Source organism: Lampetra planeri, chromosome 50 (assembly GCF_965212315.1).
Source record: "Lampetra planeri chromosome 50, kcLamPlan1.2.h2, whole genome shotgun sequence".
In the NCBI taxonomy this organism is placed as follows: Eukaryota; Metazoa; Chordata; class Hyperoartia; order Petromyzontiformes; family Petromyzontidae; genus Lampetra; species Lampetra planeri.
Window position 1 is genome coordinate 4,833,767 of NC_136156.1, and position 26,098 is coordinate 4,859,864.

A 26,098-nucleotide genomic window follows, 5' to 3' on the forward strand; every position below is an offset into this window, starting at 1 on the left:
AGGATATCCCTGATTTAATCCAGTACAATTCAGAGATATGCAATTATCTGAGCAGCGATGGGTAGAGGTAAGAGTGGGTATGATGGTGTAAAGCTACTGGGTGTGTCAGTCATTAGTTGTGTCGTTTGATCACCACGTACAAAATACAGTCAGGTCCTGCGAATTTCATATCAGGGCTCTACGACACTTTCAACCACTATTGAGTCGTGACATCGCCAACACGGTGGCGTGTAGCATAGTATATCGACAAGGCTCGATCATTGCAACTCACTACTTTACGGAACGGCTAGAAAAAAAATTACCAAGCTGCAGCATGTACAAAGTTCTTTGGCATGTATCGTAACGGGTCCTCTGCAAGATCCCACCGTGTCCGTCCAGTGCTTGCCGAGCTGCATTGGCTTCCGGGTTGCCGAACGAATACATCGTAAGGTCGCACTCATTACACACAAAGTGCTTGCCAATAACGAACCACAGCACCTTCCTGATCTCATCAAGGAGCATTAACCATCACGTGAACTCCGGTCATCAGCGGATTCTGGCTAGCCATCGAACAAAGACGGTCACCGTATTTGCGCGCTTTCAGATGCGCTTCTGCGGCCGTTTGGAATGCTCTTCCTTCTGACATCTGACATTAGGAAGCCACTAGGAACTATGAACTTTTAAATGCATTTCTTTAGAACTGCTGTTTGTGTTGAGTCGGTCGACCTCCCCCCCACACTTCCGATTACCATGGTTGGCTACGTATGGTGCGAAAGAAGTGCAACATATACATACGTCAGCTGCTGGGTGTCAGGCGGTGTGTGTGTGTGTTAGGTGCCGGGTGTGTCAACTGCTGGGCATGCTTCAGGTGGTACCTTGGCCAGAGGAAGCCGGGGGTGCCGGGGCAGGGCGTGTGGGAAGTGACTTCATCTTGGCTTCTGTCTCACAACCACGAGAGGGGATATCGTGGAGATGAGAGGAGGCATCACTCACAGCTGGCGGAAACGGGCGAGGGCTGAGTCTACTGGCTTGGGGCGACACGGGCTTGGTTTGACGAGCGAAGGACGCGGTACCTTCAGGCATGGGGGGCCGTGGAGATGGGCCGCGCTGGGACCCATCCGAAGAGGTTGACTCCACACTGAGATGCACAAACACATACGCGCACACACGTGAAATTGCACACTTGCAGACACACACGGTATACACGCTCACACACATACAAACGTGATATGCAAACTCACACAGTCAAGTGGCAAACTCACACCCACATGCACACAATGCAAGTATTTGCCCGTACACGCATGTGTATACTCACATGCATAGACCAAGATCCCTAGCATAGCAAGTGCTGTTAAGTGAGCACCTATGAAGGCTGGCACGGCACACACGGGGGTGGGTGGCCAGGACCACACTTGGCCACCTTTACCTCTCTAGTGGCGAGGTTTACACACTGCACCAGGTACTAATGTGAGGCTGAATCGACCTTGGGGAGGGAATTGAACTCGGGCCACCAGGTTCATAGCACAGGGCACTAACCGCTGCGCCACCGCTCCCAGCACACAAAGACACACACACGCAGATATAGTACATACACCCCCACGCAACAGTTCTGATGGAATGGTATCAGCGGTAAGGCAGGGCAAAGCGACAACACGAGTAGTTGCTGACAGCTCAAGATTCTGCTCAGTGCGTATGGGGGCCCACGCAGGCAACGTTGAGCAGGTGCGTCAAAGATTAAAGCGGTAAAAAAGTCTTCACCCAACGGCGCAAATCTTTTAAAGCACGCAGACGTAGCTTAGCGCGAGATCCGTTCACAGGGGCGCCACGGGTTCCCACCTGAGCCCGCGACGCACGGGTCCAGAGATGAGTTTCACGTAGGACTTGGGGAACCAGCCCTTCTGGCCGCCGCGCGCCTCCCCGAACCACCACATGTCCTGCTGCTCAAGCACCGAGATGACGTCGCCCTTGTTGAAGTTCAGGTGGTTCTCTTTCTTGGCACGCCACGGGTAGAGGGCCTGAGCCTGCACACCCTCGACCGGCTCTCCCTGCGCTCGGCGCGCACACACATACACACGGAGAGAACACACGTGTGAGCAAGCATGACACACACACACACACTCGTATCAACGTACATACAGCGCTACTGTTGCGTGTGGAAATATGATCAGGTGCTGAATGCCAATGTCGAGGTCTGCGAGCCACAAGAGGGCTTCAGGAGAGAGTTTGTGTAGTGTTGTTGATAATATGACTTTGAAACCCCCCAGCATTTCCCATAAATATGCTAAATTCCTCTTGATATGCAAATTATTTTGTCAAGGCGCTCTTCCCCCCCTCCAACCCAGCTTAAAAAGACGCTCCAAGCCTGGGGTTGTCATTCAGACTCTGCCTTCTCGACAGACCTGTTCTTCACCTGAGGACAGCTGCTTGCGTTGTGGTCGAAACGTCGTGAGAATTGTTTTATTATGTTTTATTTTTATTATTTTATTACTTCCCTTCTACGTGACTTTACCAAAAGAACCAAGAAGAAGAGTTTGTGTAGTTTTTGCAATTCCTCTGTTGAAGGAACGCAGGACCACAGTGCATGGCCACAGCCGCATTGTGGATTGTCTTTAAGTTTCTATTCATGATGTAGATGTGCGCATTGGCCTGTTGACGTTCTGATATTGTTGATGGTTAAACCGAGTGCCTTGGAGAAATGGCGAAAGACAGGAGGTGCGAGATTTTGATCTCGGGTGAGGTGTTTATTCTGGACGTCCTGCGTTGTTCCACGCTGCTTGACAGCGTTCTTCCAGATCTGGGCGAGATGCTACGTTCGTGATGGCAGCGCGATCCCAGAAGGGGGATAAGGACTTGAGATAGCGACGAGGTACACTGTTGAGGTCTAACATATACACATGCACACAAACACTAATACATACTTAAAACACACAGATCAAAACACCCTCCACGGATTACCCTGTAGTCTGCAAAGACAAAGATCCCCCGTATAGCCTCAACAGACTGTTGGGGCAAGTGCTGTTAGCGAGAACCTATGAAGGCCGGCATGGTACACGAGGGGGTGGGTGGCCAGCACCACGCCCGAACACCTTTGTCTCCCCAGTGGCAATGTTTTTACACACCGCACCAGGTACTCATTTGAGGTTGAGTCGACCTAGGAGAGGCCCATGACCGGTAGAGATATTCGAAACTGGTGTTGGCCGTGAGAGGGAATCAATTCCGGGTCGCCGGGTTCGTAGCGTGCTAACCACTACACTAACGTGTGTAGTTTGCACACACACATCCTTCATTCTACACACACACACACCCTTCAAATCGGCACGCACACACACAACTCACAAACACACGAGCAACACGGCAGTGCAGCTGTCACGGCACACCTGTCCTGGAGTTGGCGAGGGCGACATGGACACGGAGGCCGGGGTGAAGGCCGAACACGGTCGCTGGGCTGCCCCCGCGTGCGCAACGGGCTGGGCTGTCGCGTGAGCGGCCGTGCTGTCCAGCGATTCCCAGGTGCCGCCCCCTGAATCGCCCCCCACTTCCGTGGTGCTAGTGCTGCCCGGCCACCTGCCCGACCAAAAAGGAAACAACTCCATTGCAGCCACGATGATCTCACGGGACCAGATCCCGCATGCGACTCACGAATCACACGTACACATCCGGTCAGCGATTAATTCACACATCCACACTTTCACAAGGTCAAAACAAGGTCAAAAGTTCATCATGGCCAGAGGCAGATCTAAACACTTTTCATGGTTGGGGGGGTGGTGGTGCGGTCCCACATTTCATGCCTTTTAAATAAGGCCCCTACAAATATTTACATTTCAAATACCGATTTTCAGGACCTCAAGTGAGAGGGGATCGCTCCCATCGTTCCCACCCCCCCACTTTGGATCCGCCACTGACAAGGGCCAATGCCGCTGATGTTACATCACCTCGCCATCGCTTCCTTCCGAAAGATCCCGTAATCGCCACTCAAACTTCGTGGACTGCCCTTGTGGTGTCATCCCCACCAATGTCTGGCTTTCCCCTTGTTGCAGTTAAGACGACATTCAAGGATTAGTAATACAGCCTCATCATGATCATCCGGCTTTAGCTTGCAGATTTACAATGATCAGCCCAAGCTGACTAATGCGACAGAAAATTTACTATTAAACACGTATTTATGTTTCTGCAATATTTTCAACTTCCATTTATTGTACTTCAGTGCAGTTACTTTATTTTTCCTTATGTTTTGTTGTTAATTTTTAGTTACCGCAGGCCTCTTGCGAATGAGACTATCATGGCCTCGCGAGTTCTCCACTGGTTTAACAAAATAAACAATGAACTTGACACGAGGTCTCCCCTTGGCCGCTCCACCACATCTCTCGGCAACTTGCCCTCCCCCGTACCAACCACGTCCCACCAATCACAGCCTCCTTCTTTCGATTACATCTCTCAACACTTTGCTGCCAAGTTCGATTCCACACTTCCAAATTGCATGCCCCATCCTTCCATCGCACGCAGAGTAACCGGAAGTAAAGTGGCCACTATTGTACAGAAAATGATTTGAGATACAAGACGGACATACGCGGTGCTGAAGTCTGCCCAGTTGCCACCACCTCCTCCTCCTCCTCCACCTCCTCCTCCTTCTCCTCCGCCTCCTCCTCCTGTTCCTCCTGCTGTTGCCAGTAGATGCCCCCCACCGTCTGGGGTCTGGGCCTGGGTGCCCCCCCCAATTTCGCCATCGGGAATGCGCTCACTGTAGTTGGCAGGAAACCACCCGGTCTGGCCACGCAGCTCCCCACCCAGCCAGCCCGGCTCCCCAGTTTGGTTCTCGTCGACCTGCAGACAAGACGCAACAAAATCATCACGGCCGTGGTCTATCCACTGTTAGATAATCCCAAGCGGGAATCTCTCTCTCTCCTTGCCTCGTTGAGCACTTCCCTGCATTTTATTTGTCAAGTGTCCACGTTTCTGATGCGCGGCGTTGCCGGTGAGGTGCACCGATTAAAAACACTGGCACGTAACACGTGTACACACACACACACAACACGTTTAAACCAAAAAAACAATCACAAGCAAAAAGCACACGTGTATGTGTATGACGTTGTTTAAAATGTCAAACTATCAGCTCGAAGTAATGTTGTGTGCAGGAAAATATAACCCTCTCCATATGAACCTATGATCCTTTCCATATTTCTGACTCCAAAGTCATAATTGATCCAGAAAAGCTGGAAACCAACTTCAGCTTTAACCCGAACCCTTGACCCCATTCAAACCACACCCAGCCTCAGAGCCTCGCACAACAGCTGTGAGAAACTTACCCAGTCCCCTTTCACCTCCAGGCAGACAGCGGCAGAGTTTACAAAGAAAAGAAGGGAGAGGAGGCTTGTAAAGAGAAGCAGAGAAACACTACAGAACACGGCAGCACAAGACGGTTCAAAAAGGAATATTCACAGCAGAGAAATACGACTCAAAGTAAGCTACTGCCCAAAGCAAGTGCAGACACATTGCAGCGAAGTAACCACAGAGATTTTTCGATTTAAAGCTTTCGTGACTGCAGGGATTCATCTTCTTGGTTCTTTCGGTAAAGTCACGTAGAAGGGAAGTAATAAAATAATAAAAATAAAACATAATAAAATAATTCTCACGACGTTTCGGCCACAACGCAAGCAGCCGTCCTCAGGTGAAGACCAGGTCTGTCGTGACTTTACCGAAAGAACCAAGAAGATAACCACAGAGATATAAACACGCAAGTTCTTTTGCAGCTGCTTGCAATCCAAGTGTGGTTGTCCGTGCCGGGCTGCGTGTTGTTCTTCTCTCAGCGTTTTGCCGCATGCTGCTGCGGGCATCTTGGGGAGGGTCACTGGGTGTGCCCCACTTACACACGGTTTGCCTCGCAGTCTTTCGACTGATGAAATGAACACGTTTTGCAAGCGCAGAGTTTGCCTGATTCGTCGTCAATTGGTGTGACGGGCAGCAAGCCACTACGGGCCAAAGGGGGAGGGGATGTGAGTGACGGAGCTGGAATCACATTAGCAAAGCAACACTCTACTGGGGGTGTTGTTAAGACTGCGATTAGATGGAGTGTCCATTGCACTCATCGTCTTTAAGAAAAACCGTCAGAGAATTTAAAGTGACGCTGAGAAAAAAAAAGGTGGGGTAGATATGGACGCTTCGTAAAGTGAGTGAATAGTCAAAGAGGGCTTACGAGGATGACGTCGCCAGGCTGGATCGTGAGCTCGTCCTGATTGCGAGCCTCAAACGGATACAGCGCTCGGTAGTACGCCACCTTGGACTCCGACGAGTCTGTTAAAAGAGCAACGCAGCTCACTCGCGTTTCCACGATACTATATTAATTGTCATGATGTTATGGTTTTACAGATATAATTTTTCTGTGATGCTGTAATTGGGTTTTGCGTATTATACAGTTTTTGTGATTTTATATACTTCCAGTCGGGGAAAAAAAGTCCATCTTCATGGTTAGTTGAATAAATCATGTAATCATAGAGCTTCACAAACCTATACAACTTATAAATGCGTCTGTCATTTACGCAAGACAGAAATAATTTAACAAATGATTGCGAGAGCCTAGGCCTGCAGTCGTGATGCAGGAAAACCGAACGTGTTTAACGCGTAACACAGCCAATAAAAAAAACTAAAATCACGACAATCAGGATCTAACGATATTCCGCAAAAGGCACAATGCGATCGGCGTGGCAAGTGGCGGTGGTGACGGCAGCACGGGGTGGGCGACAGCGACCATTACCCGAGGGTTTCCTGACGGGCTCGCGATCTTGTTGCCGCTGCAGGATCTTATTGAGGCGGTCGGCCAACTCCATCTTGTGCTGATGGTTGACGGGCGCCGCTGTCGGACCTCCGGAGGCGATTGCATCCTCCCCGGCAGCCTGGTCGCCCTGGGAGTCCTGCCCTGCGCTTCTCCTACTCGCGCACAAACACAGCCCTAATGTCACCCGCAGCTCTGCGGGGCCATCTTGTCACGAGCGATGCACAGCATTAATTTTGGAGCTTTCGTGACTGCAGGAATTATTCTTTGGTTCTTTCGGTTAAGTCACGTCTATGCCTGCTGATGATTGCTTGTGTTGCAATCGAAACGTCGTAATATGCTATTATTTAATTTGTTATTTTATCTTTAGACGTGACTTAACCGAAAGAACCAAAGAATGATGCACAGCATGTCAGGATAGCGATTTGCATTTGTATTGATCGATTAAATTGCCACTGTATATATAAAGTAGGAAAAACCAAACGCACTGGGCAAAGAAATTACTGAGCTCGCTAAAATTATAAACGTGGCAATGTGTCCAGCCAAGAATATTCCCCGCCTAGTACCAGATTAGTGCAGCTGAGAAGCTCACAGTGATGGACACCATTTGAGAACCGTCTCTAAGCGGTAGGTCTCGTGTGGATGCGGGCGAAGTGAAATTAAGTCACAGGCCGTACACAGCCCACGGTCCATAGATTCCATCAGTTCCCCAGCCCTGGCACATCGAGAGGCAGCAGCGCGCTCTTTACCGCTTGCTCTCCGCTTGCTCTTGCTCCTCCGCCTCCCGCTGGGCTCGCGCTCGCTCCTCCGCTTCGCGCTGGTGCCGCGCTCGCTCCTCCACCTGCCTCTGCGCCCGTGCGCGCTCCTCGCTCTCCTTCTGCGCCCGGGCACGCTCCTCAGTCTCCTGCTGCGCTCTCGCACGCTCCTCCACCTCTCTCTGAGCTCGCGCCCGCTCCTGCTGCAGCTGCTGCTGCCTCTCCTGCTGCAGCTGCAGCTGCCTCTCCTGCTGCTGCTGCCGCTCCTGCTGCAGCTGCCGTTCCTGCTGCTGTTGCCGCTCCTGCTGCTGCTGCCGCTCCTGCTGCAGCTGCCGTTCCTGCTGCTGCTGCCGTTCCTGCTGCAGCTGCTGCTGCCTCTCCTGCTGCAGCTGCTGCTGCCGCTCCTGCTTCAGCTGCTGCTGCCGCTCCTGCTGCAGCTGCTGCTGGCGGCTGTACATCTCCCGGAGCTCCTGCGTGGGGGAGAGGCCACAAGGGGGGGCCGGTGGTGCGGAGGGGGAGGCCGCAGGTGAAGTTCACCTTCAGTCCCGGGCTGAGGCCCCTCCGGCGGGTCCATGAGGGATGACCTCCCCAGGAGCGTCGCCTCTATGCGGGCTCCTGATAAAAAAAAACCTCGGCCCTCACGCTGAAGCCTCCACGTTTGCAGTCAACGCTCGATTGTCCGTGCGCGGACTACCCGTAGTGCGCATTAACCGTGCTCATTTGCACCTTTTCGTCAAGGGTTAGTGACACGGTGCCCACACGTTGACTGCAAACACGTAGGCAAGTGAATCGATTCCTTTAAGAAGCAATAAAAGCAGACAGCACGTTCTAGGTCTGTACCCCCCCCCACCCCGTTGTATTTGGGTAAACAATAAACACGTGTTTTGGCCTAAATTAACATACGTTTACATTATCTGCACTTTTGTTTCACCTGGGCCACACTCCCACCCCCATTGCTTTGGATAATTGAGAGTTGACTGTAATGGGGGTGGGAGGAGGGGTGCATCAACGGCAACTCCACCACCTCCCAGTTCCTGACACTTATGAGCACTACCATCCTCTCAAAGCACTGTCAACATATCCAAAGGTCTGCAATGTCCACCGGTAACGTGGAACCTCCCCGCACCGTCTTTTGATTGCCACACAAATCCACGGCGAATCACGCAGACGGCCACGTTAGTTGGAGGTTTGTGAAAAGCGGCGCTGCCCGATTCAGCCCAACGTGAGCGTGTACTGTTGGTGTCACTTAGAGAGACTCAACCAACGCACAAACAGGCTGCAGACAGCGTGGAAGACCACCACAAGGCGTGCAGTCATGCCCGCAGCCGCAGCGATCATTTCCAACTCGCTTACACCCCTTCGGGTGAAACAATGACAGGACTGCCATCTCCACCGGCGAGCAGTGTTTTGACTGCGATTAGGGTTAGACGCACGCGCGCACACCCACACTCACACACGTGCACTCGCGCGTTAGGGGTCTCCAGAGCAAGCTCTGTCGAGGCAGCAACGGCAGCGACAGACTACAGCACACAGCTCGCGGTACTCATGTGTGGCAGCGGCACAGCCACTGCCTGTGCCTTTCAGTAGACGAGTCGTCATTTACACGGCCGTGTACAGCCTTTTGGCAATCTACTGCTGGAGGAGGACCATGTGGGTATTTATGCATTCTTCACCGTGCTGTTCAATGAGGGGCAGTGCAGGCATAGACCCAGGAGCATAAACGTATAGAATAGTAATGTTTGTTTGCAGTACTGCCATCTGGCAACCTGTTTGTGTGAGATGGCCAACCATCCAGGCTCTATCCAGGCTTCCGAGATGTTGACAAGATGGGCCGCCACCACGTTACGGTGACATGGTCATACGTATGGGTGGGTGTATGCTGGAATAATGGATCTTATTATCATGGAAACTTCTCCACATTGGGAAAGCAAAATCCTGGCACGAGCCAAGAACGCTGGTGAACAGGCGCCGCACTCGGGCAATGGAGACACGGACAATGGTGAGTGAGCAGGGAGTAAGGATGGCAGACAACTTGAGCGCACAAAAGAGCAAGCTACGGAGAGATGAGACAGCACGGTGAGGAGTGTGCACTGCCACCGCCGCCACCGAGTGCTGCATCGCATACAACCATCCAGGCCCAGCCATGCAGCGTGACGGGCAGCAAGCCACTACGGGCCAAAGGGGGAGGGGATGTGAGTGATGGAGCTGGCATCACATTAGCAAAGCGACACTCTACTGGGGGTGTTGTTAAGACTGCGATTAGATGGAGTGTCCATTGCACTCATCGTCTTTAAGAAAAACCGTCAAGAGGATTTAAAGTGACGCTGAGAAAAAAAAGGTGGGGTAGATATGGACGCTTCCTAAAGCAGATCGCGTTTACCAAAAAGATTTTCTCAGCTTAACTTTAAATTATTTTTCCAAAAGTAATCACATTATTACGGTTAATAACAGCAACATTTAACAGTATGAAAAAAATCCAGTTCTCAGGTTTGCATTTCAACATAAATAAAAAATAAGATTTCTGCGGGAGGCACTTAATTTATGGGCAAATCTGGCGGTCTCCAATCAGCCTCCTGCAGTACCAAAAGAAACCCTTAAAAGTAAAAGCAGTTTCCCTCCTAGGGCATCGCAACAGGACGGCAGTCAGTAGCCTGAGAACAAGATAATTTGCACGGTGATCGCTGTGACGTTAGTGCCCAAGTGTGACTGGTGTGTGTGCAGCGGAGCGTTGCGGCGCCCAGCTACGAGTGTGTGACCTTCAGAAAGAGGCCTATCTGTGAGAGACAGCCCAGAGAGGCACAGAGACACTGACACACGAGCCCGTCCACCAAGCCCGGCTGCAAGAGACGGGGAGGGGTGCACAGGAGTGCGTGTCGCATAAGCCAGAGGAGCCTGAAAGTGCCCGGCGTTGGTGCACGCCGGTGCCAAAGAGGAGAGCGCCACGACCAAATCATCCCGAGTGCACCCAATCTCGTCAGCTCCACGGAAGCGAAGCAGATTTCATCCTAGTTTGTACTCGGATGGGACACTGTCTGGGGATACCAGGCGTTGTAGGCTTGGGCTACGATTAGGCCAGGACGTGAAGATTTGCTGCAACTGATTCTTGAATCCATCTGCGTGCGGCTTCGAGTGTTATACCCACGCATGCACAGGTTTTCTTCAGGTACTCTGGTCTCCTAGGAAATGAAATCAAACTTTCATTGTAAGAATTGCCTTAATGTCCCAGAGTTGCACGATCCTCCTGAAAAGGAGTCTTGGGACTCAGGGAGGCTTTCCTGGATAAACAAAGTGCATTATTGTTGACTATATCATTTCAACAGTACCGAGTAGCAGACACAAGTGTGGCTGCTTGAGGCGTGGATGCACCTGTGTGCTTGGACAGACACTTGGTCTTGTGAGGAGACTACGGTGGTGGCCATGCGCTCACTGCTTGTGGCTCTAACCGTTGGCATGGCTGACCGAGACTGCGTTGATATGGCAATGCCGGAGGGTGCACGTTCGCTCGGTGGAGGTGCGGCTCTGTGTGGTTATGCTGGCCGTGTGTGGCTGTGGTAGCAGCACGCCACTGCGATGGACGCAGGGCAACGTCACCTTCAGCTGGTTGTTGAAGGCGTCGATGTCGTTCAACCGCTCGGCCGTCTCGGTCTCGACGGAGACCAGGGTCTCCCGCAGGCGGAGGCAAGCGGCCTCGCGCGCCAGCTGTGCCTTGTGCACCCCGGTGAAAGAGTCATCTGCACACGCGCGGGCGAATGTGGCGGGACGGAGACGTCGCAATAAATCACCGCAAAACGCCTGGATGCTCTTACAATCCTGTGGAACCCGTCCCCGTGGTCCGTGCAGTTACAATGATATCAGACAAAACGGCCAGCGCACATCCGCCGGCCGTCCTCAGCGGTTCACTTGGTAGGTCACCTGCCCGGTGCCTCATCTGGTCCCAAGACTCTGGATTGTTCTTCATACCTCCTTGGCACATGGCACACTGGCCAGGCACTCACTCACAGGGACTGGATATTTCTAACAATCTTTGAGGCACACACATTAATGCAATGACAAAGAGACACCGTATAACCTGTGAAAAACTGTTGGGGAAAGTGGTGTTAGCGAGCACCTATGAAGGCCGGAACGGCACACGAGCGGGTGGGTGGCCTGCACAGTGTCTGGCCGTCTTTGTCTCCCCAGTCGCGATGTTTACACACCGCATCAGGTACTCATTTAAGGCTAAGTCGACCTAGGGGAGGCCTAGAACTGGTTCAAATAATCGTCACTGGTGTCGGCCATGAGCTGGAATCGAACTCGGGTCGCCGGGTATGTAGAGCAGCGCACGAACTGTTGCATTACCGCTTCCCACATTTATACACAAACACACACTGATGTTAGCTGTGGCCCGGAATCAAACTGAGGTTGTAACGCAGCGGGCTAACTACTGCGCCACGACCACACACACCCACACAGCTCGGACATGAATACAAGTTGCACTCTCACCCCGATTGTGCTCTGTATGTCTCAGCTCAGCATTAACAGTTAAATTGTTGGTGCTCTTACTTGGAAGAATGCTTACAATGGTTGCAATACAATTTGGACAAAATGCAGATAGTTCGTTATTTCCTGCTCAAACGAGCATTAAGGCAGTGGGATCCTCTCCTGCTTCCATACCCAGTTCAGTGGTGGAGATTCCGCATGCCCTTGGCGACAGCGAGTCCATCCATCACTGTTGAATTTCCCACAAAGTGGTACTCATTTTAATTATCCCAGAGGAATGATGGGTTGCGTCAACCATACCCGGGATTTGAACTCCGACTGCGAGCTGCTCGCTCGACCGCCGAGCCACATGCCCACGTAAGAGTAAGTAATGCAGGGTGTTTAGAGACACGGCAGTTACCGTAAGTTTCACGTTAGTTTTCGATTTAAAGCTTTCGTGACTGCAGGGATTCATCTTCTTGATTCTTTCGGTAAAGTCACGTAGAAGGGAAGTAATAAAATAATAAAAATAAAACATAATAAAATAATTCTCACGACGTTTCGAAGACGGCTGCTTGCGTTGTAGCCGAAACGTCGTGAGGATTATTTTACTATGTTTTATTTTTATTATTTTATTACTTCCCTTCTACGTGACTTTACCGAAAGAACCAAGAAGATTTCACGTTAGTCGTGCTCAAGTGAAAAGGAAGAAGTCAGTAGGGAACTCACTCTGAGTGTGGTTCTGCTGCACATGCTTCAGCTGCTCGCTCAGAGACTGCTTCTCTGGAACCAGGCGTGCCAACATTTGCTGATGCTCCTGCACTCGTACAGAAGACAAAGACAAGGGTCCCCCATATAGCCTCAACAGACTGTAGGAACGAGTGCTGTTAGCGAGTACCTATGAATGCCGGGACGTCACACGAGGGGGTGGGTGGCCAGCACCACGCCCGGCCGCCTTTGTCTCCCGAGTGGCGATGTTTACTCACCGCACCAGGTACTCATTTGAGGCCGATTCGACCTAGGGGCGGCCCAGGACTGGTTCAGATAATCATTACTGGTGTTGGCTGTGAGCGGGAATTGAACCCGGGTGGCCAGGTTTGTAACGCAACGTACACACACACATGCACACGCAAAATAAAGCTCCAGCTATAGCTTTAACATACACACACGCACAACCACTCACGCGCGTACGCAATTAGTCTGCTACTCTCAAAACCAGGCACGAGAGCTTCTGCGACATATGATATAATACTACACGAGGCCCACAATTGTAGCATCATCTGTTAATCTAAATATTTTTAGAGCATGCTTTTTTTTATTCCATATTTGATTTTCTGACAAATATTAAGAAACACAATCGTTCCAATTCTAAATACCCAATCCCACGAAAATGCTATTTTACAAAAGTTTTCCAGAGAGCATGTTAATTACGTGATATCATACATTTACAAGTTAATGTGTTTCTTGTATAACCAACAACTTGTGCATTATTAGCATCAGATATTGTGAAGTGAAGTAAACTGCAATTAAATAACTTCTAAGCCCTCACTATTGAGAATGGTAGTGCAATAACCCACAAAAACAATACAATAAAAATTCTAAACACAACTGCAAAGTCTTCTTGGTTCTTTCAGTAAAGTCACGTAGAAGGGAAATAATAAAATAATAAAAATAAAACATTAAATAAAATAATTCTCACGACGTTTCGGCCACAACGCAAGCAGCCGTCACGTAGAAGGGAAATAATAAAATAATAAAAATAAAACATAATAAAATAATTCTCATGACGTTTCGGCCACAACGCAAGCAGCCGTTGAGGACGACTGCTTGCGTTGTTGCCGAAACGTCGTTAGAATTATTTTATTATGTTTTATTTTTATTATTTTATTATTTCCCTTCTACGTGACTTTACCGAAAGAACCAAGAAGATGAATCCCTGCAGTCACGAAAGCTTTAAATCGAAATACAACTGCAACGTTCCGGGAAACCGTTTTCGCGAGAATTATCTTGTCGCGACAAAAAAAAAAATATCGTGGCATCTCCGTTTGAGCGATGCTCAAAACGCGGGCGCGTGCCGCACACGTAGTCACCTGCAGCTGCTTCTGCAGCAACTCCAGCTGAGAGAGCTTGATCTCGCGCGCGCTGTTGGTTCGCTCCAGCTCCTGCCGCTCGATGGACAGCCGGGCGCGAACGTCCTGCAGCTTCCCGTCGAGCTGCTGCCGCTTGTCACCCTGGAAACGACGCGACAACTACACTGAGACAAAGCACTCAACCCAGGCAATGCAACTACGCTCCAACCAGGCAACGCAGGTGATGCCGAGAGGACACGGCGAGAAATGAAGCACCGAGCGCAAGCAAGAGAGCGCGCGTGTGTGCACGTGTACTTGCCACGGTCTCCAGCTGGAACTCCAGCGTCTTGCGTCGAGCCTTGAGGCCCACGATTGTCTCCTGCTCGCGGTTGCGTTGGTTGAGCAGCTCCTGCCGTCGCGTGCGCTCCCACTCCATCTGACGCTGCCGCTCCAGCTCCCGCTTGGCAGCCTCAACAGCGCGGGGTCCACAGCGACACGGGCAGCCGGCACACACGCACCACCACGAGCATCCCACTCAAGCCAACCGTGCGTGCATCACGTACCGGCGTCAGCTTCCTGTGCAGCTCTTTTCCACCAAACTCAGCACTGACGACGCACAGGATTTCCCCTTTCCCCTACCCCTCCCTCCCCCTTCACTTTATTTCCCTGCTTCCTCACTCCTCTTCTCGTGTTTATTCACTAGACTGCTGCATATTATTTGGGATTCTGAGTAAGCTGCTTGTTCATAATGCAGCTGCCGAAGTGCTCACACGCACACCATTTCGCGAGCACATCACACAACTGCTCTCCCGTCTTCACATTGGCTACCAGTTAAGTTGAGCGGACTGCAAATTCTGCTGCTGACCTACAAGGCACTCAATGGGTTAGCCCCACAATATTTTCAGGAACTGATCAATCTTTATAAACCAGCAAGGTCCCCAAGATCTTTAGATCGCCTTTTTCTAAGTACTCCGAGGTCAAGGCTTTGCTCCTGGGGTGATGGGGCTTTTGAGTAATCCATAATAGAGGGTTTTTGGTTAGATCGCGTAAATATAAATGTGACGTTAAACCTGCCGCCACCCCAATTAGTAAGGTTGGTCACTGAAACAAAACAAGCCAATTATTTGCTGGTTCAGCACACCGCTGTGTTGGAGAGTAAACCCACAACATTTGCAATAAGAGTACAACGTTTCGCCGGTGATTACAACGAACATCAGGCGACAACCACAATAGGGGGAACACATATCAGGCCTCATCTGTTTTATCGCTGAAAACACGTTTGTTTTCAAATGGGCATGGAATCACTGCCCATCAGTGAGGAGCAGCTAATAATGAAACGCTGGGCATGTTAAAATCTGTTTTTTTCACAAGCACAGTTAATCCGTAACCCCGACCCATCTAAAGTTAACTGGGATAGTATTGAGCAACGAACAGCTGATGACTACGGTTGAGGTCAGGGCAAGGTGGAGGAAGGTCACAATGAGAGCTGCCAACATGGCAGACAAGGACCTCATCATCAGACTGGTCTCCATGACCAATTACTTGATAGAACCAAGCAGCCCAAACACACTCAACTTAAATTTCGATTTAAAGCTTTCGTGACTGCAGGGATTCATCTTCTTGGTTCTTTCGGTAAAGTCACGTAGAAAGGAAATAATAAAATAATAAAAATAAAACATAATATTTTATGTTGTGAAAATGAACTACGAAGTTGAGTGTCTTCTTGGTTCTTTCGGTAAAGTCACGTAGAATGGAAATAAAAAAATATTTTAAAAAAGAAGACGCTCAACTTAGTAAGTTCATTTTCACAACATCGTAACAACACAACCAAAGTTATCCCTCAGTCTAAGCCTGGCCTCCTACCTCCCTGCGCTCCACCTCCCTCCTCCTCTCCTCCTCCCTCTGTCGCTCCATCTCCCGCTGGCGCTCCAGCTGGCGCTCCAGCTCCGCCTGGCGGCGTCGTTCTTGCTGCTGGCGCTCACGCTCCCTCCGCTCGTGCTCAGCGCGCTCCACGGCCAGCAGGCGTTCGCGCTCACGGCGCTGCGTCTCGGCCAACGCAGCACGCCTTCGCTCCAGCTCCTGGTTGCCCTTCTCAAAGTTCTCCCTCTTCTTGTCCTCAAATGTCACTTGGGGAGGGGGGGGGGGGGCGGAGGAGGAGCAGCAGCAGCAGAATTACGCGAGTTCACAGATCTAAAGGCGGGGCCCCCCACACACCACCTGAGCGATCAGTCGCGCCGTCCAAATCACTCTCGAAATCGTGCAACTTAAATAGCTGCTTATACGTCCGTGTCTTTGGTCGTAGAGATGTTTCGCAGACGAGCAAGTCAGTTGCATGCAACCAAGTTGGGTAACCGATTGCTCAGGTGTAGACCTGCCTAAAGGCGACTTAAACGTCCTGGGTTGGCTGGGACAATCCCAGTGATTTCAGAATAGCTGTCGAATTGTTGTCAAGCTTTTTGTGCAAAATCTGAAATGTATCCGTAAAAGTCGGGATACATTTCAGTTTTAAATTTTGCATGGCCTCGTGTTTCTCACTTGCTCACTTTGACTCATGATAGGGACAAAGGACGAAGCAGCCTGAGCAGTGGGCGGGGCTGGTGGAGTGAGTGGGGCCTATCAGCAGTGAGCGGGACCAACATTCGAAGTTTAAATTCATCTTAGGGGCCGTCCATAAATGACGCCACGCGATTTTGGACGATTTTTGACCCCCCACCCCTTCGTCACACGGCATCATAACAAGTCAGACCCCCCCTCAAATGACATTACACAGCTCTGCCCCCCCCCCCCCCAAATCACTTAAAACTATTGTCATTGTAGTGCGTATTTAATGTGGCGCTGCACTCTGATGTTGTAGGAGAAAACATTTATTAAAAAGTCTATTGAATTAAGTAGAACGTGTTGTCTATATTTATTTAAAGTTGCGCATTTTGATGCGACGTCACATTTCTCAAACCCCCCCCCCTCGTCACACATCGTCACAAATGTCTGACCCCCCCCCCCCACCCCCAGGTGCGTGACGTCATTTATGATCCCATTTAGCTGGTTGCCCAGTTATTTTGCAAGGGAGATCGATGGTGCGTGAGCACAGAAGCAACAACACAAAGGCAAGAACATCAATTTTGCCGAGTTGTGCTCCAGGTCCCGGAGCTCGTTAAAAAAGTGATAGATGCATCATGAAATGATCTAATACACATCACAACCAGAACACTGAAACAAACACCAATCCCCTGGCTCCCTATTTTGTGCAAACACTGCCATCAAATATCCACGGAAACATGCAAACTGTGAAGGAGTTTACACGTTTTATTGCCACGACAACCTACCCATCAACCAAGACCTCAACAACGTTCCTCACCGCCTACTCAAACCACCCTTCTAGGATCGTGCTGTCAACATCCTAGAGTTCTAGATTTGAAGTTTTTGTGACTGCAAGGGTCCATACTCTTTGGAAAAAACCAAAGAGTAAACATCCTAGAGTCTCACCTAGATCCGGAAAAACGCCGGTGAACAGAGTAGAACAACACGGATGCCAAGAAAAAACGAAGACAAATGGTGTAACCACGAGCCGCATCAAAACATCAAAAGACTCATGTGCGCATCTCATCTCATGATTGGAAAATCAACGACAAGCCACAGTGCAACTGGCTATGAAACCCAATCTGTGGACGATATATTAAACCACTGTCGTCTTCAACGCAATAGCAAAACTGCACAAACCCTCCCCTGAATCCCTCTCGTGGCTATCAGATTTCGACATCGGCATTTAGCTCCGAAACATTTTGCCACATGCAAGAATGGAACTGAGTGGGCGGGGGAAACGGCAGAAGTTGCGTGCAGGTTGCAGGTACCAGGTAGTTTTTTCTCCGGTTCCTCTTCGGCAACCTCCTCTGGAGGTTTCTGTTCGAGGAGCGACACGGAAACGCCGCCGCTGCTGCTGCTGCCTGCAGAGAGGGAACTTCCAGTGCGCGAACGCCTGCATGCGACGCAAGGTGACACACGATGATACACGGTGACACGGTACAGCGAGTTAAGAAATCTCGTTCTAGATTTGAAGCTTTCTCGTGACTGCAAGGATTCATACTCTTAGGTTTTGTCGGTAAAGTCACGTAGGTAAAAGAGACCAAGGTGCTCTGCAAACCCTCTGGCTACCATCAAAGGTTTGTACACGAAGCCATCCAGGTATACAAACACAGACATAATTTCAACCGTGATGATGGGTACAAACTGAGTAATCATTGGAAAGATGTTATTAACGATGCAAAAAAGATTTAACTACACATTTTGGACCATCTTATTTGGCAGGTACTATTCTACTTTACCGAGTGTTGACATCCCCAGCGTTTAACAGTACTCTCCTTTTTGTATTTGGATTGTCAACCAACACTGGGTAAAACAACATGTGCACCTGTTGTTCTCTTGTAGCATGTTGGCTACCACATTCAGATACGCCCCTCCCCCCTTAACTTGTATTTTGGAACCTCAGCCTCACTTGATACAGTAAATCTAGCTGTGACGGTCCCACCTGATGACGGAGACTTGTGTTGCCTCCGAAACGTCGTGATTTCTAATTTTATTTCTGTTATTATTTATTTTATTTATATTTTATTATTTATTTTTACCTACGTGACTTTACCGAAAAAACCTAAGAGTAAGAAATCTCGTGGCATGATCCAAAATGTCTCGTGTGGAACGGCACTGATGTTTAAGTCCTCGTGCCGGTATGTGGTTTAACTGTCTGACACAGAACAACGAGTCTGTCTGTGCGGTGGTGTCTGCTGTACTGCAACACACCTGAACGAGGGAGGCATTAGGTCAGCGGTGAGGGCGGCAGGCAACGGCTGTCCAGACAGTGCCATATCAATGAGATGCATGGCCAAGATGAACTCCTCAGCCGTTAGCTTGCCATCTTGGTCGATGTCAGAGAGACCCCTGCACACAACCAAAAAGACACACACGTGGCATTAAAGCTCAGGTTTTGGTGCCTTCACGGTCATAGGAACCACACAATTGTACACAAAAATAAAAGAGAATGGGAGAAGCACCCGGGGTAGAGCCGGGTGAGGGATCCTCACCAGATGGCGGCGAGCTGCGGCTGCGTGAGGTGGGACTGCATGAGGATGTTTCTGGCCTGTGGCCCTGCACAGCCGACACATGGGAGCCATTAAAAACACGCACACTACACAAAGACACACACACCACTAGGCATACACAGGTCATCAGAAACACAGCAACTGCAACACTATCTGCACCACTTACTACTACCACTAGCAAGATCACCATCAGCACCGCTACCAGCATCACCAGACACACACCACCAGCGTCACAAGCCACACACAGGCCTCCAAGAAAACACACACTACTAGACACACACACACACATACACCACCAGGCACACGACAAGCTGTCAAATTCAACACACAAACGAGGATGTATAAATTCCGTTTCTTAAACTCTCACAGGATTGTCAAGATGCATCGCATTGTGAGGCACCTGTCAGGAAGCCGCTCATGGTCTTGTCGTGGCTGTTGAAGAGCTGTCGGTACTTGAGGCGAGATGACTGTGGGACAGCCCAGTCAGCCGCCCTGCAAAAAATACAAAGATCCCCCGTATAGCCTCAACAGACTGTTGGGGCAAGTGCTGTTCGCGGGCACCTAACAGGGCCGACACAGCACACGAGGGGGTGGGTGGCCAGCACCACTCCCAGCCACCTTTGTCTCATGAGTGGCGATGTTTACCCACTGCACCAGGTACTCATTTGAGGCTAAGTCGACCTAGGGGAGGCCCAAGACTGGTTCAGGAATCGAATTCGCGATCCTGGTTTTGTGGCGCAGCGCGTTAATTGCTGCACTACCGCACCCCACAATAAGGTACAAAGACAAAGATCCCCCATATAGCCTTAACAGACTGTAGGGACAAGTGCTATTAGCGAGCACTTATGAAAGCCGACACGGCACACGAGGGGGTGGGTGGCCAGCACCACGCCCGGCCGCCTTTGTCTTCCTACTGCCAATGTTTACACACCACACCAGGTACTCATTTGAGGCTGAGTCGATAATTAGGGACACCCACGCAAGCACGCAATATTGTACAGAGGTGCAGAATAACACCATACATTGAACATACACACCAACGCATAACAGGATACACCAACACACACACCAACACAAAATTAGGTAAACACACGTCAACACATACCACACATAGAACACACATACCAACACACGTGACATACCAGTACGTTTCGATTTAAAGCTTTCGTGACTGCAGGGATTCATCTTCTTGGTTCTTAATAAAAATAAAACATAATATAATTCTCACGACGTTTCGTCCACAACGCAAGCAGCCGGAAAGACAGCTGTCTTTCCGACAGACCTGTTCTTCACCTGAGGATGGCTGCTTGCGTTGTGGCCGAAACGTCGTGAGAATTATTTTATAATGTTTTATTTTTATTATTTTATTATTTCCCTTCTACGTTACTTTACCGAAAGAACCAAGAAGATGAATACCAGTACGTGACAACACAAACCACAAACAAACAGATACATGACAACACACTGCGACATATTGGTGACCGGCACTGTGATGCATTGCTACACCAGCGCTCGCTCGCCTGGGCCAAGGTGCTTACATGGTGGCTTCAGCCGACAGCGCTTTCTGCATTTGAATGGGACCAACCCCAGGCCCAACTCCTGCTCCAGGTCGGCCGAATGTGGAACCTAAGGGTAGCGTGGCACCTGAAAGAGGAGATCCCACACCGCAGGAATGTCCTGCATTAACGTCATTATCACAAACAGCCCCAAATATTTCACTGCTGTTGGGGGGGGGGGGATTAATGAGTCAACGTACATTATACGTGCGCATTATGCGAGCCCTTTGATCGTGTCCTTTCTGTCCATTGTGTATTAAAATAGCCCCCCCCCCCACTTTGCGCAAGAGCGCAGAAGTGTGGTTACCACATCTACGCCTCTATATAAGGAACGAAACAGGTGGACTTCTCCACAAATCTGGCTGTCGCCTGATGAAGCTAGTTGTAATTACTAGCGAAACGTCGTACTCAGATTGTAAATGTTGTGGCTTGGCTCTCCAACACACCGGTGTGCTGTACTAGTGACGAATGGGCCACGTTCTGTTTACGTGACAACCCTAACTAGTTGGCTGTGTCGGGAGGTGGCGGGTTTTAACGACACATTGAAATATTTATGCGCTCTAACCCAAAAAGGCCTACGTGTTAAACTGCATGGAGCATGCTCGCTGGATAGATCTAGCTTCTGAACCTATCCAGATTCTCACCGCTTAAACAAAATGCTGCTTTGCTGTTAAACACGGGGCCAGAAATGCCTGCCTAGGCTGGTGTACTGAAAACACGTTTAATTTTGAGGCATGTTTTGCTTATGTATCTGTTACATATGACCCTCCGTGATGGCTTAAAACAAACTACACAGAGGGCTTAAGTTTGCCCGAGTCTGTCTGGGGCCAGCGACCCAGAATATATATCCTCACGCGACGCACCAGATCGAGCATCGTTTTTGTTATGCACGTGGCTATGACTCAATGACTCACGTACACTTACTTCAGACCCACAAAATATTGAGTGAGAAATCAGACCCGGGTTATACACACATCGCTGCATGTATTCAATCTTACAGCCCCCCCCCACACCTCTCTCTCTCTCCTTCACACTGCTTTTTGCAAATGGGAAAGTTGGTAACTCTAGATTTGAAGCTTTCGTGACTGCAAGGATTCATACTCTTGGGTTTTGTCGGTAAAGTCACGTAGGTAAGTGATACGTAGGTATCACTTGATGCAGTAATTTTAGCTGTGACGGTCCCACCTGATGACGGAGACTTGTGTTGCCTCCGAAACGTCGTGATTTATTATTTTATTTCTATTGTTACTTTTAGTAATTTTAAGTTTTACCTACGTGACTTTACCGAAAAAACCTAAGAGTATAAAGTTGGTAACCTTTAGAATGCATGTGCCATGCTAGCACGTCACAAAAGTGTTGCCCCCATTGCACGCGGGGGACACGGGTATAACCCGTAACGGACCAGTGACAAGAGATCCACGCGTAGCCTACACAAGCTGCCAGGGCAAGCGCTGTTAATCGCGCCACGGAGGCGAGATGTTAACTACCCCGCCTGGTATACAGGAGGTTGTGCGTTCGATCCCGACACTGACGCCTGCTGCTGTATATTTGGAGTTGGAATATTTCTCTCCCCGTGGTCGTGTGGATCCTCCGGATTTCCGCTCCACATTTAGAATGAACATCGCGCGTTTATAGTATTCATAGTATTTGGCCGCCGTAAATTTCCACGTAATGAACACACACGCGTACGCGAAAGCATCGTGACACGCACCAGTCGTAGGGAAGGGCTGCATCAAGCCCTGCACACCGTTGGCCATCGGTGCAGGAATTCCCACAGTGCTCAGCGGCGGCGTCAAGGAAGACGGCGCCACGCCCGCGAGGGACCCTCCCGCCAACGCGCTCCCCAGGGAGCCCCCCACCCCGAGCAGAGGGGCCCCGCCGACAAGAGGCCCGAAGGGGGAGCGCTGCAGGATGGCAGGTGGCAGCACCGCGGGGAGCGCGTGGCCGTGTAGACGCATCTTGATGAGTTTCATGGCGATGGAAAACTCCTGGGCGTCCATACGACCGTCGCCATTCAAGTCCGCCAGCGCCCTGCAAGAACACAGCAAATCAGCCTCCCCGCCGCACAAGTTCCCTCCACATACATACACGCTCGCCGCTGCCACGACCGCAGGCGGCGACGGCAGGGGTGATTTGCAGGCAGCCAAATGTGATTGTGACCGTGGGATCGGTCCTCCCATGTTACATCATGACACCGTGTCTATGCTACATCCACTTGGGCGTCACTGCTGCTGCTGATGTCAAATATAACACCGTCACAATTTTTGCTCTTTTGTGTCTGTGGCCCGAAACGTAGGGAAGTGATGTCAAGTGGCATGCAAGACACAATAGGAGAGGTAAAAAAGGAATCCTTCTGGCAATTCCAGATAAAATAAAATGGCTTTAACCAACTCAACATTTATCCACTCCATGATACAAACAATGCGTGGACCGATCCTATGGTCACAACCTTGCCTTTTTCTGTCCAGAAATCAGCTTTTGAGTGTTTACTATTGCCCTTACTTGTTTCTAGCAAACACTTTATTCAAAAAATTGCATGACATTTGTTTGAGACAGAAGGTAAATGATTGATCGATGCTCACCATATTTGTGCAAGGATGGGTGCAGGAAGCCCCGACTGCAGAAAGAAGCTTCGTGCCTGCTCACCTTCAAAGACAATCGTGGACACAATGACATTGAAGCACGTTAAACACCCGTGCTTTCAAGCAGAGTTTCTATCCAGTGTCATCCTCATGACTGACGGTTGGTGCCCATGACAGATGCCGTCGTTCACGATCTTCAGCGTCCCTCATTGAGAGATCCATCTGACTGCTCACATTGTGCCACCATACTGATCTGTTTCATTCCCCACGTACAATATATTGCAGATTGCTTCGCCATATCTCCAGCTGTGACCTTCTTAGGTTATGTCCCATGTATACCACCTTTCTTCCAATCAAACTTCTCAGTAATTGCTGCTTGTAGCCATATCTCATCACATCTTCACTTTTATTATCATCGCACCAGCGTAACTCTTTCCGTTCCAACGTAACACCACATCTCGAATGCATTTAGCCTCTTCATGTGACACTCCACACAAATTCTAGATTTGAAGCTTTCGTGACTGCAAGGATTCATATTCTTAGTGACGGTCCCACCTGATGACGGAGACTTGTGTTGCCTCGGAAACGTCGTGATTTTTATTTTATTTTATTAATTTTGATTTCATTTTTTACCTACGTGACTTTACCGATAGAACTAAGAATATACTCCACACAAAGCCTTTCAATATCGTCATCCTCCAGGTTCTGTTATAAGTGTATGGAGAGGTGAACTCAAACCACAACACAACGATTACAAAAGCAAGGTGAGAGATTACCTGTGATGTAACCTCCTGCTGGGCTGACACTAAGGAATTGCTGGTCATGCTTGGCTCGCTCCTCCGCGCTGATGGCCCACACGTCCACAGCAGCTGCATCACACACACACGCATCATCACTGCCCATGGTCTAATCACTCCTGGATGGTCTCAAGACATCACCATAACTCATGGACTCCCAATGCAACAAACCCATCTAGCAAACCACAGTGGATGTCGTCCGATTTATATTCCCTCCTTTAGCTTCCATGCTCATATTAGTCTCATCCACCGTTCATAATCCTTTCTAGCAAAGTGTATCTGCCCAAGTCCACTAGCTTGCCTTGAATTACAAATGAATGTGTTTGACCTGTACGTCCTATATTCCACTTCTCTCTTGATGCAATTGCTCCGATTATCACGGTTGGCTATGTATGGTGCGAAAGAAGTTTAAAGTACATATGTACATTCCAAGCATGCACCTCTCTCTGCTTTTTTGTACGCTTAATTTTTTTTCTCCACCGTCAACTGCACGCCAACTAAAACATGCTGCACACTCGCTGGTCTTAGACTCTAAGTTGCATTTCACTCGCCGCGTCTTGCCGACAATGTCTTGCGAGAGTGCTCAAGCGGCCTCACCGGCAAACGATGTCCCAAACTGGTCCATGTTTACATCTCAGCTGAATCACGCACACTCCATCTGGAAGAAATAAACACAAGGCCGTCAGCGGAGGATCGTGTCGAGACAGCACAACATAGAGCGCCGATATTAGTACAGAGGCAATGGCGTGGACATTACTCAGCAAGCAACGTTCATGACAGCAAGAAATGCAGAAAGAGCGCACAATGCAACCAACCAGGGCGGCACCGCTGCTAACCCGAACACAACACCATAAATAACAGCACTAAAATACCAATAGAGTTATGAGAACACTACCATAGAATAATTTCAACACGACGAGAGTACAGGCCAATATAGCAATCGCCAGCACTGAACACACTCCACAGAACTGAGATATGGCACTTAGAGGAAACCCGTGACAACACTGACATCATCACCACAGCGTGGACACAGCACTGGTCCCGCTACGTTTGAAAGTGGACGAAGAACCATGACACCACCTACAGTGCTCTGAATGTGAACATAAATCACTCTGACACTCACTGTCCCTGACAACAGCGACATAACAGTATGCTGACAGCACTGACAGGGCAACTTTGTGGGTTTGCCACGTACGGTGCGAAGGAACTTTAACATGGAAACATACGGGAGCACTGACAGAAATTACAGTACTGACAATACTGATATCGACAGGAATACACTGGCAGTACTAACAGCAGTGACATCACCAAGAACAGCAACATCACCAACAGCAGTGACATCACTAACAGCAGTGACATCGCCAACAGCAGTAACATCACCAGCAGCAGTGACATCACCAGCAGCAGTGACATCACCAACAGCAGTGACATCACCATCAGCAGTGACATCACCATCAGCAGTGACATCACCATCAGCAGTGACATCACCAACAGCAGCAACATCACCAACAGCAGTAACATCACCATCAGCAGTAACATCACCATCAGCAGTGACATCACCATCAGCAGTGACATCACCAACAGCAGTAACATCACCAACAGCAGTGACATCACCAACAGCAGTGACATCACCAACAGCAGTGACATCACCAACAGCAGTGACATCGCCAACAGCAGTAACATCACCAACAGCAGTGACATCACCAACAGCAGTGACATCACCAACAGCAGTGACATCACCAACAGCAGTGACATCACCAACAGCAGTGACATCACCAACAGCAGTGACATCACCAACAGCAGTGACATCACCAACAGCAGTGACATCACCAACAGCAGTGACATCACTAACAGCAGCAACATCACCAACAGCAGTGACATCACCAACAGCAGCAACATCACCAACAGCAGTAACATCACCAACAGCAGTGACATCACCAACAGCAGCAACATCACCAACAGCAGCAACATCACCAACAGCAGTGACATCACCAACAGCAGCAACATCACCAACAGCAGTGACATCACCAACAGCAGTAACATCAC

General features: G+C 49.7%; 1 protein-coding gene across 2 annotated transcripts in view; it reads right to left on the reverse strand.

Moving 5' to 3' along the window:
- ITSN1 (intersectin 1) overlaps window positions 1–26,098 on the reverse strand; it is a 57,342-nt gene that overhangs the window by 28,303 nt on the left and 2,941 nt on the right. Inside the window, exons 2-23 of one of the 2 annotated variants that reach the window (XM_078616205.1) lie at window positions 24,650–24,710; window positions 24,032–24,124; window positions 23,256–23,319; window positions 22,385–22,704; window positions 20,656–20,761; window positions 19,518–19,609; window positions 19,100–19,163; window positions 18,819–18,956; window positions 17,876–18,000; window positions 15,891–16,153; window positions 14,347–14,496; window positions 14,049–14,189; window positions 12,688–12,775; window positions 11,092–11,231; window positions 7,495–7,970; window positions 6,728–6,900; window positions 6,170–6,267; window positions 4,547–4,800; window positions 3,357–3,543; window positions 1,816–2,024; window positions 1,053–1,117; window positions 855–917 (exon numbers count right to left, since the gene is read on the reverse strand). In XM_078616205.1, coding sequence (XP_078472331.1) covers window positions 855–917; window positions 1,053–1,117; window positions 1,816–2,024; window positions 3,357–3,543; window positions 4,547–4,800; window positions 6,170–6,267; window positions 6,728–6,900; window positions 7,495–7,970; window positions 11,092–11,231; window positions 12,688–12,775; window positions 14,049–14,189; window positions 14,347–14,496; window positions 15,891–16,153; window positions 17,876–18,000; window positions 18,819–18,956; window positions 19,100–19,163; window positions 19,518–19,609; window positions 20,656–20,761; window positions 22,385–22,704; window positions 23,256–23,319; window positions 24,032–24,124; window positions 24,650–24,677 — 3,337 coding nt within the window. In that variant the 5' untranslated portion in view covers window positions 24,678–24,710. Of the gene's footprint in view, window positions 1–854; window positions 1,118–1,815; window positions 2,025–3,356; window positions 3,544–4,546; window positions 4,801–6,169; window positions 6,268–6,727; window positions 6,901–7,494; window positions 7,971–11,091; window positions 11,232–12,687; window positions 12,776–14,048; window positions 14,190–14,346; window positions 14,497–15,890; window positions 16,154–17,875; window positions 18,001–18,818; window positions 18,957–19,099; window positions 19,164–19,517; window positions 19,610–20,655; window positions 20,762–22,384; window positions 22,705–23,255; window positions 23,320–24,031; window positions 24,125–24,649; window positions 24,711–26,098 lie in introns of both variants that reach the window. The other variant, XM_078616204.1, reaches the window with a different exon arrangement.